The sequence below is a fragment of the Pseudophryne corroboree genome, chromosome 6 (genome assembly GCF_028390025.1).
Source record: "Pseudophryne corroboree isolate aPseCor3 chromosome 6, aPseCor3.hap2, whole genome shotgun sequence".
Lineage (NCBI taxonomy): Eukaryota > Metazoa > Chordata > Amphibia > Anura > Myobatrachidae > Pseudophryne > Pseudophryne corroboree.
In genome coordinates this window covers 407187382-407201048 of record NC_086449.1, presented here as the reverse complement: position 1 = coordinate 407201048, position 13667 = coordinate 407187382, and the positions used below count along the sequence as shown (strand labels likewise).

General features: G+C 41.1%; 1 protein-coding gene across 4 annotated transcripts in view; it reads left to right on the top strand.

The window, feature by feature from the left end:
• The window catches only part of FRMD4A (FERM domain containing 4A), a 751780-nt gene that overhangs the window by 226568 nt on the left and 511545 nt on the right, over positions 1–13667 (top strand). Inside the window, exon 1 of one of the 4 annotated variants that reach the window (XM_063926904.1) lies at positions 5871–6053. The exons of 2 other annotated variants lie outside the window; for them this stretch is intronic. In XM_063926904.1, the coding sequence (XP_063782974.1) occupies positions 5961–6053 (93 nt within the window). In that variant the 5' untranslated portion in view covers positions 5871–5960. Of the gene's footprint in view, positions 1–5870; positions 6054–13667 lie in introns of those variants that run through there. One more of the 4 variants, XM_063926903.1, reaches the window with a different exon arrangement.

Sequence of the window (13667 nt, the reverse complement as noted above, 5' to 3'; positions counted from 1 at the left end):
ACAAAGCTGATGACACAGCACTTACTGTACATCCCTGAACTCTGCACATGCACATGTTTATCCTGGAGAAATATTTCACAAATATGAAATACTACTTCACTGCTCAGTGGACACCAGAAGACTTAGGGCCTAATTCAGACCTGATCGCAGCAGCAAATTTGTTAGCTAATGGGCAAAACCATGAGCACTGCAGAGGGAGCAGATATATTTGGGTGTGGTGTGTTTAAACTGAAATCTAAATTGCAGTGTATAAATAAAGCAGCCAGTATTTATCCTGCACAGAAACAAAATAACCCACCCAAATCTAACTCTCTGCAAATGTTATATCTGTCCCACCTGCAGTGCACATGGGGGTCATTCTGACCTGATCGCACGCTGCAGTTGTTCGCAGCGGTGCAATCGGGTTAGGACTGCGCATAAGCCGGCGCAGCAGTGCGCCGGCGCATGCCAGGCCGCTGAAGGCCGTCGTTGCCTATCGATCGCCTCTGCCTGATTGACAGGCAGAGGCTGTCGCTGGGCGGAGGGGGTGGCACTGCTGCATTTGGCCGCCATTTTCGAGGCGTGGCCCGGCCAATGCAAGCGTGGCCGGACCGTGCGGGGGCGGGCCGCAGCGGCTACGTGACATCACATGTAGTTGCTACAACCCAGGGCAGCGACAAGTAACTCCCAGCCAGGAGCTGCGCTGGCCGCTGAGCCGGCCTTAGGCATAGGCAAACTAGGCAAATGCCTAGGGCATTTGGTATGCTAAGGGGCACCAGCAGCTTCTGCTGATTAAAATGATATGCGGCATGCCTATATTCTGTGTGTGACTGCGGCTGTATCTGCATACGAAATGCTACGTTGCAGTGTATTCCTGGAAATCACTGTAATGTAGCATTTCGTATGCAGATACAGCCACAGTCGCACACAGAATATAGTCATGCTGCATATCATTTTAATCAGCAGAAGCTGCTTGTGCATCCTAGCCACATAGTAATACAAATAATATGATGCATTTTCATAAACAAAAGGCACCCGACGTTAGCAGAGCTGCCAGCTGACTCATGCCAGGCATCTCCTGCAGAACTAGCGGCAGTGCTGGGGGGCAGCAGCCAAAATTTTGCCTAGGGAATCATATTGGTTAGGGCCGGCTCTGGCTGGCCGGGAGTTACTCTTCAAGTAAAAAAGCATCGTCGCTGTATGATGCTTTTGTACTTGTGCGGGGGAAGCCAGCCAGACATGTAGACATGCAGACGTGTCAGCGATCGTAGCTGTGATAAATTTAGCACAGCTATGATCAGGTCGGAATGACCCCCATGGTTTTGCCCATTAGTTAACAACTTTGCTGCTGCAATCAGGTCTGAATTAGGCCCTTATTCGCCAGGACAGCTGTCTTGGCTATGAAATATGATAATTAGGTACTATAACTTTTTTTTTGCGCCACAATAAGCAGTTACAGGACTTTTTGCCAAAGAAAAAAAATGGGTAAATAGGTATCCAAGTGATAAGAACCTAGAGGATAGCAACTTGCTATGACTGAGGTAAGTGTGTATGGGAATAGGGATTCAGCACTTCACTCCTTATCTAATTGCTTATAATAGTTTTGTGGGTTCATTTACAAATTTGAATAGTACTTGCACATTGTAGAAAAAAATATACATTTGTTACCATATGAAACAGCTTATTGCTTACTCCGTGTGTGGCCATGTGACCTTTTTTCCCCTCCGTCTCCAACAAATCATTACACCTAAACTTTTATTTTAAAACAGTTACTTGAGGCAATCTGAAAAAAATCTCTTCGGATATCTCTATGATCCAGAAATGTAACATGAAACCAAATCTTCATAAAGGAGCTTTGTAAGCTTTATTCAAAAAAAAAAAAAAAAGAGGCTTACGTCTTTTCCTGCCTTTTTTGGGGAACTACACACATATGGAACAGCTTAGGAACAAGGCAGGATTGTTTTAGTCAAACAGTTTCTAATGCATCCTTAACCATTTCCTTGCTAGGTGCTGCAGGAGTTTTTGCATGGCATTATGTTACACAGTTAAAAGTAAATCTGTATTTTGTTAGCTTCTTGCAACATTGCATACATGGGTCTGTCAGCCTTTAAGATAAATTTGGATAATTTTGACAAAAAGTAGATGTAAATCTGGGACTGAACTTGTGGTTCTCAGGAGACATGCTTCTGGGAACATGAGAACCAATAAAGTTGGCGCTCTCAGTAAAACGATTGGGGGAAATAATTAGCATTAAAGAAGAATTCCACCCAAATTTTAATCAGTTTGGTTAGAATTCACAAAGAAAAGAAAAAAAACAGTTAAACTGCAAAGTTCTGCTTAGCTTATGTCTGACATTACCGCCATTAGCAGGGTCCACTGATAAAGCACTGTGGTCTTCTCTCCTATACCACTTTCAGACAGAAAACCTGGCAACCACTGAAACCAAGTAAAACGTTATTATACCCCTTTCACATTGCAAATGCCGGGTTCCACCCAGTAATTGGAAATGGGTCCTAACTGGGTGGGACCCGGCATTTGACCCTAACAACTGGTTCCCTGACCCGGCAATATGCCAGGTCGGGTTGCCATAGTGGTGGGGGGCGGAGCCTGCATCAGGGCAGGGGCGGCGCTGGGAGATGAGCTTATCTCTGCGCCGCCTCTCCCTATATAGTGAACGGGTCCTGTGTCGCATCGACCCGGCAACCCGTTCACACTGCCCCTGACCCGATATTCAACACATGAATAACATTGCTTTATTCCTGGGTTGAATTACGGGTCAGGCGACCCGGGAATTAGCCATTGGCCTTTTCACACTGCACAACGACCCGTGTTGACACAGCAATATACCGGGTCGATACCGGGTTATATGTGCGGTGTGAAAGGGGTACATTATACTTTTGGAATTTTTCCCAAACTATAGAGTAGTTTTGTGTGCAATCATCTTGTAAGGCGTAAGTCATTCTTTATTTCTACAGTATTGTAGAACCAATTTCATATGGTATTCTAATTATGTTACGAAATAACAAAACACATTGTAACTATTAACATCTGGATGGTCCAATAAAAATGAACCTGTCACATTTAGTCATGATGCACCTGTGTTTTATTTTGGCGAGCAATCTGATTTTATGTCCTAATATGCACTGAAGTTTCCATCTAGTCTCACACTTATGCAGTGCTTCATCAGGGAATAGGCTGCAGTGGTAAATCAGTCAGGACATAGCTCTGCCTACTTTCCCATTTAGACTCCCACTCTCATTACAGTGGCCTTTTCCTGTTTCCTCCTAATGCAGCTCTTTTGGTCCTCTTTAAGTTATTAATGGAAGAAGAAAGGAGACATTACTTGCACCTAACTGTGCTCTTGATTTATATTGTGTACATGCAGACTGCAATTAGTGGAGAACACCACATCTGTGGTGGGGATAATATATTGTATTTCGCATTCGTTGTACACTAGTCAAGGTACATTTATTTTATACATTAGGTAATGTGTGTTTTTGTACCATTGAGCTGAGGTACACAGTTGTGTGTAAAATGTTATGGGGGAGATGTACTAAGCTTGAAAAGTGATAAATATCACTGTGATAAAGCACCAGCCAATCGGCTCCTAACTGCCATGTTACAGGCTGTGTTTGAAAAATGACAGTTAGGAGCCGATTGGCTGGTACTTTATCACTGTGATATTTATCACTTTTCAGGCTTAGTACATCTGGCCCTATATATGGTATAATACACTTATAATCCTGAGCAAACATTTGTCCCTGTGCTCATTACTGCTAAACTGTCTGATTATAAATGAAACATAGAAACATAGAATTTGACAGCAGATAAGAACCACTTGGCCCATCTAGTCTGCCCATTTTTTTATCCTTTAGGTAATCTCAACCCTTTTTGAACCTTAATTCTTTAAATGTCCCTCAGTGTCATATAATTACAGTACTTTATATCCCATCTATGAACTATTATCTACACCTAAACAGTACCATGTGTATGTTCCTAGACCAACCATAAGGTGTCCTTTTTATTAACGGTTAGCTCCTACTAAAGTTTGTATATGTGTATTAGACTAATTGCTCTATAAGACCCACTGGGGTAGGAACTTAGGCAAATGATTTCAAATTCTCTGTACAGCGCTGCCTAATTGGTTTGTACTACATACATTAAGATTATTATTAGTGGTAATAATAATCACTGCCCTTTCTCCAGTGAACCATTGAATGGATTGGCCATTTTCTCTTTCCGTAATGCTAACTTTAATACGCACTTCATTGCAAATTCACCTTGTAAGAATGACAGAAGGTTTTTCATAAAGACAGTATAGGTTTGGCAATGCTTTTGTCCAGTGAGATGGCACATTCATCACATATCTACAGCCTAGTCAGACTTGACTGTGAGTGCTAGGCTCAAATATCTCTGTGTGGGAACCAAAGTACTACTTGGGGAGCAGTCTAAAACTGAATATCCCATTTAAGCACAGTATCCAATCTTGGTTAAATCATTTGAAAATGTTGAACCTAGTTCTCGCTACCTACAGGATGCCAGTTCTGTTCTACGCCTCTTTAGAGGACATCCAGTTCAGTAGGCAGGCATACCATTCAATTATTAGCACATTAATGGATAGAGGGCCCTAACTACTGTTTCGCATGGCCTTGTGCCCCATCTAGATGAGGACTAAATAGCAGCAGTGAGAAAATCCTCCCAAATCCAACATGGGTGACACATATATCCAACAATACGGTATTTGTTGGTTGTCCCACAGTACAACCAAGGCAGGTGCTCATATGCTCATGAATATTAGCATGAATCCCATTATCCTGTATAGAGTATTCTTTACTCCTCCCCTGGTTAGAAATTGAGATTTTAGCAGCGGTTTAAATGCATTGTTTCTGCTTGGTAAGAATCGTCATTATATTCCTGTGTGTTCTTCTTCCACTTTACATATCAGTGCACTTACAGGACTACTAGCATGTTATCAACTACTGACTGCTCCAAACCCCATATATCTTCTAGTGGCTACTGCATATGATCAACCATGTCTATGTCATCACCTACTGACTGCATAAAACCCTGTCTGTTTTAGCAATTATTGAATATTCTTGTTCCCTTCTTTTTATCATCTATTGACTACTGTTATGACAACTTATACTATTGTGCACTACATGTCCTCCCTGTCGTCATCCGTCCCCTATATGCTACCACCCATTGGCATTACTGGCTGCCCTAATGCACCCTGTACAGAATATTTTCACTTACTGGCTGACGTCCTCCCATCTATTTTAATACTCACTTTGTGTTACATAATGCAGATCATACCAACATTTGTTTCATATTTCAAAGACCTATAAAAGAAACATTGTGATAAAAGGTGTATTCCTAATAATTTGGCATTCTCTCACTGAGACATAATGTTCCTATATATAGAAAAGGCTATTCTTGTTCCGTGTCCCAAACCAAGGAAAAGCTGGATGCTGGATTTACATTAATCGCAGCACCAGATGGTAATACGCAAGATATTCCTTTCAGGTGGTCACGTGATTAACTGTATACAGCAAACCAATGGTGGGGGTAGGGGGGGAGCATGATCACATGACAGATGTTTAATAAGTCTGTTAGAGCTCTGATTAGACAAGTGACCTGGTTACCATCTGTAGCTACAAGAAGTGACTTTGACATTTTTGGATCACACTCCCTGGAAGCATTACTCCGTCCTAAGCAGTCTGCAGTGCAAAGTATGCAGGGGAACTAGAGGAAGTCAGAGATTTGCTTCTTAAAACATGCTTTTAGGCTCTGTGTTTGTATCCCCCCTCCCACCCTCCAGACAAGCCACATCTTGATTCAGAAAAGGTCTTTAAACTAAAACCAGCTCACTCATTTGATATATGAGAAATCTGGAGGAGTCTGCTAGTTGTTCTAAAGGAAAGGTTGCTCCAGTCTTTGTGCAAAGCCCCTCTGCACAACCAGACTTGGGCTCCCTGACAGAGATGGTGCTACAGACAGCCGTGACTCCGGGCAGGGCCCGCAGATTTTTGTTTAAAATACCATATGGATCACTGAGAAGGAGAAGCGGAGAAAGGGTAAGTGAACTCTTGTGCACTTCCAGCATTAAGTACATGCAGGCTATTGACATTAACCCTAAAGCTGTCTTAACAAATGCTGCAATGTATACAATTTGATAAAGCTTTTGTGTTCTAAACTATTATTATCGATTTTTATTATATTGTCCTATGATATGGCAAAATCTATGAGACTGATAAGAAGAAAAAGTTATTTATTGCTTAGATAAAAACTTCTGTGTAAACCTACTAATGAGTAATTTCTGCTTGCCAAACACTGTTTCCTTAATTATCTTCTTTGGAAACGATTATTTAGAATTGTGTTGTGAAACCTTTGGATTGTATATCAGAGTGGTGTGTAGGAAGTGGTGTTGTAGGTGTGCGTCCTGTTTGGAATTGCACGTATTTGATACCTTCATTTAAAAGAAATACATTTTGTCCTGCAGCATGAAAAAAATTATGTTTGTGTAAACGAGAGGAACTATACACATTACCCATTATGTGGAATTTAAGATATATAATGACTGTATAGTATAGTGGAAGAGAGTAGAGAAACTATGGGATGAAATGAAAATGAAACAAGATGGTGTTTTTCTTCTTTCTTTAACAAAAAAAAAATGTGTTTATGTTTCTTACTTTTTTGCACAGATAGTTTTGCTGGCAGCAAAATTTGATAAATAAAACCTTCTTGGCTTTCATCCACTTTCTTTTGATATCAGAATCTCATTGTGTACATCAAACGCAGGTTGTGGTTTATTGTTACAAATACTGGCATTCCCATATTGTATTACATAAAAGAGATGTAGGGATAGCCAGGAGATACATACAGTGTTCTGTATCTTTCCTTATTCTGCTATAATACAACAAAGACTCCAGCTTCCAATTGTAACTGTTTTATGTGACACCTGTTAGGCAGAATATATTTGCAGGGACAGAGATTACAGACTGCATACTGTAGATTTTTTGTAATATTAGGTGATTATATTAGGCCTCCCAAATACACTTCTTAATGTATGGAAAATAATATTGTATAAAAAAATAGTGGCTCTATATTGGTAAATGTCCTTAGTATTTAAGCCAGTAGTTCCCAAACTTTTGTGAATCACGGCGCCCTAAAGTATCAGAATTGTTGTCATGGCACCCCCAGACCAAATATTTCTTATTGAGAAATTTAGAAAAAAATATTCTATTAAGTAAATTGTGTTTTATATGTCTGCCTTAGGTTCATTTGTTATGAAGGACAAGATAAAATCCTGTTTGTCCACATATGTAATGATTGGCAGCCACAAGTACTGGGTTTGCCTATTACATTGACCATACATCAATTGAATTGATCCTGGACCAGCAATCCAAGGCACCCCTGCAAGTGCCCCGAGCCACCCCAGGGTGCCACAGCACACAGTTTGAACCCAACTGATTTAAGTATGATATATATATATATATATATATATATATATATATATATATATTGAGAGTTACTAATGTCCTCCATATCCTGTGAATAGCTTGGCATTTACCGGGATTTATGTAAAATACATGCAGAGTGCGCTTGTGAACGTGTCCATTATTATTAGATACAGTAATTCATAGTAAATAATCACCAAGCAAGCTGGCATGTCTACTCTGATCTGGGGCGGATTGGGAACAAAAAGCGGCCCTGGAAAAATTTGTACTAGTGGCCCCACATGGGCGGCACCAGAGATGTAAGGTCTAGCCATGGGCCATGGCAGTAGCACCCTCCCCCAAGACTTTCCAGACAGTGGGCATGTCCAGCATCAAGGGGGAAGTTAAAATGAAAATTAAATATTATGAGCACATTATATGATACACCTTCAGAATTTAGGAAACTATATCATTCTTTAGAAAGATATATTTTCTTGCTTATTACACCAACCGTATCCCTATCACTATTCACTCAATCTTATATTTCAGCCAAGCAGGCAGACAGAGCATACACTAGATCATCTGCAATCACAGGCTAAGTGGCAAAGTCATTTTCATATATGCAAATTATTTTGCATCTTATTCATTATGTCTATAAAAAGGACCACATGTCCTCAAACAAAACAGGCCCCACGGGTGTCGGCCCACCGGGAATCTTCCCTTTAAGCCCTATGGCCAATCCGCCTCTGACTCTGATGGAGAGCACATGTTCCTAAATCCAGTAAGCAAATAGTAACATTACATGATTCTGGAGCTGATGACTTGGTAAACTGGTGTACATTCATGGCACAAAGGTACATCCAATGACACATCTTATGTATGGGAAAAAAAAATCTATGGCATGCCCACAAAACCAAAAAATATACCCAAGCAGCAAAGAAAGCACCTATCAGTGTCATGGCATTTTATCAGAAAAGGAGCCTGTGTGCAGTTTCCATGTACCCCCTCCCCTTGCACCAACCCATGCTCTGAACACTGTGCCAGTCTACTGCACATGTTAATGTCTTTGAAGAAATGGTATCTCTGTCATTTTCACAGTGATTTCTGCCGCACTGACCGAAAGGTAAGTATAGTCAGAGGTCGAGGACCCCATTTGACTCAGTGGTCTGTGTCACACGCTGCACTCATTATAGATGCGTCGGTTACAAACAATTTGTTACCTTCATCATATCATCAGTGATTTTGACCACCCACAGTTAATTTGGCTTTCGTAGATGTATATGTGGAAAACAAGTATGATAATCTCTACAGTTAACATTGTGTATAAATTAGGTTCTTAGTACATTTGGTCAAAAAATGTTTGCCCATCTACCATGTCATCAGATGTGTTGTGTCTGGTTGCCATTCTGTGCTCCCAGTTGTGCGACCATGCCTTTACTACAGGGCCGGATTAAGCCTGGGGCACTTAAGACAGAGGGGGCCCGATGGAAGGTGGGGGATGTATATTAAATTGTGCATACCTCCCAAAATGTGCCATTCCAGGAGGGACAAAATGCTCGCTACCTTGACTTCCCACTTAATATATGATAGGCGTCACCTGTGTGGAATTACTTAATTGATAAGAAAGGTACTTCAAAACAGGTGATTGCAATCATAAATTAAGAAGGAAGTCCAGGTAGAGAGTATTTTGTCCCTCCTGGAATGGGTCATGGTGGGAGGTATAGATTGTGTATATTAAATTTAAACCAATGGTGTATATTAGTTTTAACTAATAGTGTAATAATGCCTGGGTACTGTTTATCGCGCCACCTAATTGAAAGACAACTATTTTATAAACTGTTCTTGTAGTGGAACAAACACAACCTTAAAATACACATAGGAAAATAAAATAATTTATCTTGTCACATGCAAGAATAGCAGCAGACTCTGTACTACTTACACACTGGGACAGGACTCAGGAGGACTCTGTGTGTCTCTATCTTTAGACCCAAATGGTTTAGTTGCATAACAGTTTACCCAGGACTCAGACACCCAGCGGGGAGGAGGAGAAGCTGGGTTCCCTGTGTCACTTACAGCTCTCTCCACCCTCCTATCTCTCCTCTGGTCAGAAAGCTCTGTCGATAGCTCATGAAACATGATAATCCTGTGTCTCTGCCCGTGCTGCATACTGTCCTGTTCGCATTCTGGCTGCTGGTTCTGCTGCTGCTTAAGAAGGAAAGCTAGTGATGTAAGTGTGCTCTGACAAAGGAGGGCCCGGGGTACAGCATGCCCTGCATCCCCCCATTAATCTGGCTATGCTTTACGATATGCAATGTACATTAAAATACCGCTTATCTTCCCTATCATACCTCCCACAGATCAATTTCAGGCAAGATAAACTTTGCAAACAGGTGTAGTGCTCACTCTGCATACACTGTTACACATTAATTTTACAAATGTAACTCTTATCCTTTTCTTATCCTTTATGTTAACATTTTCTATATACACTTCTAGTAGAATATAAGTAGCATGTCTATAGCCAGCCACATCCACTGTGCCATCTTGCCAACTTAATTGGAATTGACAAGCTACTGGATTGGTTGTACACAGCGCACTCATTGAGGTTGATTACCCAGTTTCAGTGCAGGTAAGGGCTATACTTTACCAGACAGTTCAGTAGAAAAAAAATATACAACTAAAAATAAGACTATATTTGACTCCTAAGGGGTATTTTGCAATATTTATGTGCTGATTCAGATGTTTGGAGCAAAACAACAGAAAGGAGAGACTTTGCACCTGAACAAACCATGTTGCAATAAAAATACATTTTGCTTTGTTTTTGTTTTTCCGTTTGCACGCAGGTTAATTAGTGGCTGTTTTTTATTTCACTTACAGTCTAGGACATGCCACTCCCTACTCTAAAAGTCACTATACACTTTAAATCAGCGTAGCCTAAACCGCCCCCCCCCTTCCCGCTGCCTAACCCTAACCCTTCTCCTGCAAACTAAACCTAACCTCCCGCCCTCCCTTCCCCCCCTCCAGCTTACCTTTCCAGCGGTCCAGCAGTCACACAATCAGGATCTTAGCAGTCGGGATGCCGGCACCGGTATTGTAATCTCATTCGGGATGCCGGTGCTGACATTCTGATCATTGTCAGGATACCGGCATCTCTATATCGACAGTCGGGATCCGACCCGTCGTGATCCTGACCAAATTCCTTTACAAAAGTGTATCTTTAATCTGTACCATATAAGAGAAAAGTATAGCTATGTTATACATTTATTGTCTAATAATGGGGGGGGGGGGTTTATAGTAATGGAGCTTTAAAGACCCACATCTTGCTGCTGTCTTTGTTTCCCTCCCGATAGGCCCAGTGCATTAATCATTTTCACTTTTTTTTTCCTTTTTGCATAAGGTTGTAAATGTATGCTGTAGTGATTGGCTGCTATCCAGTGTGACTGAATCTAGATGCTTTATGCAGTGCTGAGCCTTCCAAGGTGCATTCAGGTCCAGCATGTCAGTGTTTGCTCTATAAATCATATTAATCATATATCCATCATACAATGGCATGCCGATGGCTTATGTTTTCACTTATACCCCTTTCACATTTCCAATGCCGGATCCCACCCAGGAAGTGGAAACGGGACCTTCCCGGGTGGGATCCGGCATTGGAGACTCTCCTACCCCTTTTGGCTGGCTGTCCGACTCGGCAATATTTCGGGTAGGTTGCCATAGCGGCGGTGGGCGGTGCAGGCAACGGGGGCGGAGGCAGCGATACACTACCGCGACATGTCAGACGGACTTGTCGCGGGCGATCACCCCCAGCTGCCTCCCGGGGGTGCAGGATCGCCCAAGATACATCGTATGCTGTCCTTTTGCATATGATGCATATTGGGCGATCCCAGCCACGCCTGCGGGGTTGGACCAGATTAAATGTGCAGCACATTCAATCTGGAGGATCCGATCCGATGCTCACGGGAACGCGGATCGGATCGGAAACGCCTCCAAAATGCCCAATTTCATCAGATACATCGGGCCAAATGTCCGAAATCGGATGAAATCGGGCATTATCATCCTAGTGTATGGGGCCCTTTATATTCATATCCTGTAATACTCTACATGTTTACTTATGTTCCCCTATTTAGCATGCACCAAGTTGCCTCTACACAGTATAAGTACTCCTTCAAAGCAAATATTGAGTGGTATCCAATTAGCCATGGTAAATTACCATAGCTAATTGATCCCCTGGGGCTGTCCAATTATCCCTATAAACCAGAAGTTATTGGGGATTTTTTTTCCACCTGCTTAGGCAGGAGAAATAAAAATCCCCAATAAATGACCCGTTTACATGATTGCAGCTGCAAAAACACGTGGGTAATTTTTTGTGTGAAAAAAATGGTCTGTAATTGGATAGTCCCATAATTGTTAAAAAATCCCAATAAAAGCCCTTTGTTTTTATTTTGTGCGGATTGTTTTTTTTGTGGGTAATTGGATACCCCCAGTGTAGAAACTGAGAGAGACCCTCTATGCTTCATGGCAAAAGTTCACAAGCCAATGTTTAATATTTTTAATTGTATTTAACTAAGTAATACCTAAGTAACTTATTTATATAAGAAATAGACAGTATACGTGATTGTTTGTGGCCTCCCACGAGCTTGAGAAAGTAAACTGAAAAAGGATAAAAATATTTTTGGAATAAGCCCCCTCCCTTACCAGCCAGCAGAACTACTAGGGTCGGGTTTCCAGGAAACCTAAAATCTGGGAGAACAACACCTTTGCCAGTGGCTACAATTTCATGATAGCCCAGACTACAGAGTTCACATCCTGCAGTTTACATAAACTGCTGCAGATGGAGGCTGTCAGTATAGATTGTGCATCTAACTACACCAACAGCCTATACGAGGGGTGATTGATAAGTACCCGTGTTTGAAGAAAGATGGCGCCACTGACGTCAAACCTGTATATCATCGTTTAGTGTCATCTGTCAAACAACGACTGTCAGAATTTCAGATAAATTCATTGTGTACTTTTGTTTTGGTAGCTGTTGGAAGTGAGCAAGTTTGAATTTTTTCTAACTATGGAGAGATTTGCATAGAATGAGGAGGTCATCGTCGAAACTAAAGCCTATTTTGCAGAGTTCAACAAATCTTATTTTTTGGAAGGCTTGAAAAAGTTGGAATATCGTTGGGCCAAGTGTATCAAGCTAAAAGGGGACTATGTTAAAAATAAATCAAAATGTTCCCAATAATTTTTTTTTCTTGCCTAAAACGGGTACTTATCAATCACCCTTGTATATCTGCAGCTGCTTACACTCATACTGCATACTGTGAACTCTAAACCATCACAAGCTTCTTCCCAGGCATAGGAGACTTTTATTTTGTATTAGCTGATAAGAAAAAGCACACGTATATGATGTGGTATTTAAATAAAAGGCTAGACATTGATTTAACATACAAATAACATATTATAGATATACAAATACAATCTCTCCAAAGCCTTGTGTAACATGGTAGAACCTAATCTGTATGCTGACCTGCCTTTGGATTGAGGAGCACCTATTTAGATATTTGGTATAGTTGCCCACATGCATGTTTTGTCAAAGTACTTTTATATTGCTTGCACTAAATTCTAATGCTAGCTTTATATTAATCCCTTTCCTGAATCTGAAAAATAGGTCACAAACTGTCTGAGTTTCTATAGACTGATGAGACAATGACCTAGCTGAAACAGGAGGCATGTGACTTGCAGGCTGTTTTATTGCAGACAGATGCGAATGAGGAGACTAGCTGTGGATGAGAGGCAGGGTTCACCATGCACTACTCATACAGTATGTGGCCTTTTCATTTCACATTTCCCTTTGCTCTTCTAAGACATTGCTCTTCTTTATTACTGTCACTTGATGACATGGTACAGGCCTACAGAACCCCAACATCAATTTACCCATCTGAAATTGCCTCACGGAGCATCACAGCAGGATGATATTGTATTCCTAAGGATCACCTGAAGATATATAATATGTTGCTGAGAGGAATGCATTAAAAGTTGAACAAATTGATCTTCATAGACACATGTGTAGGTTCCTTAAACATTATATTCATTTAGCTTTCTGCTAGTCTGTCTGTGTTCCAGCAGAGATACAATTTCCATGCTCTCACAGTGCATCACGTTATTACTTTTATATCTGCTTTGGAACCAAGAGGTGTATTGTGAAAACTCAGAGCCAGCATATCATGTAACACATTTCTTTATTTTTTCCTTATTGTGATTCAAATC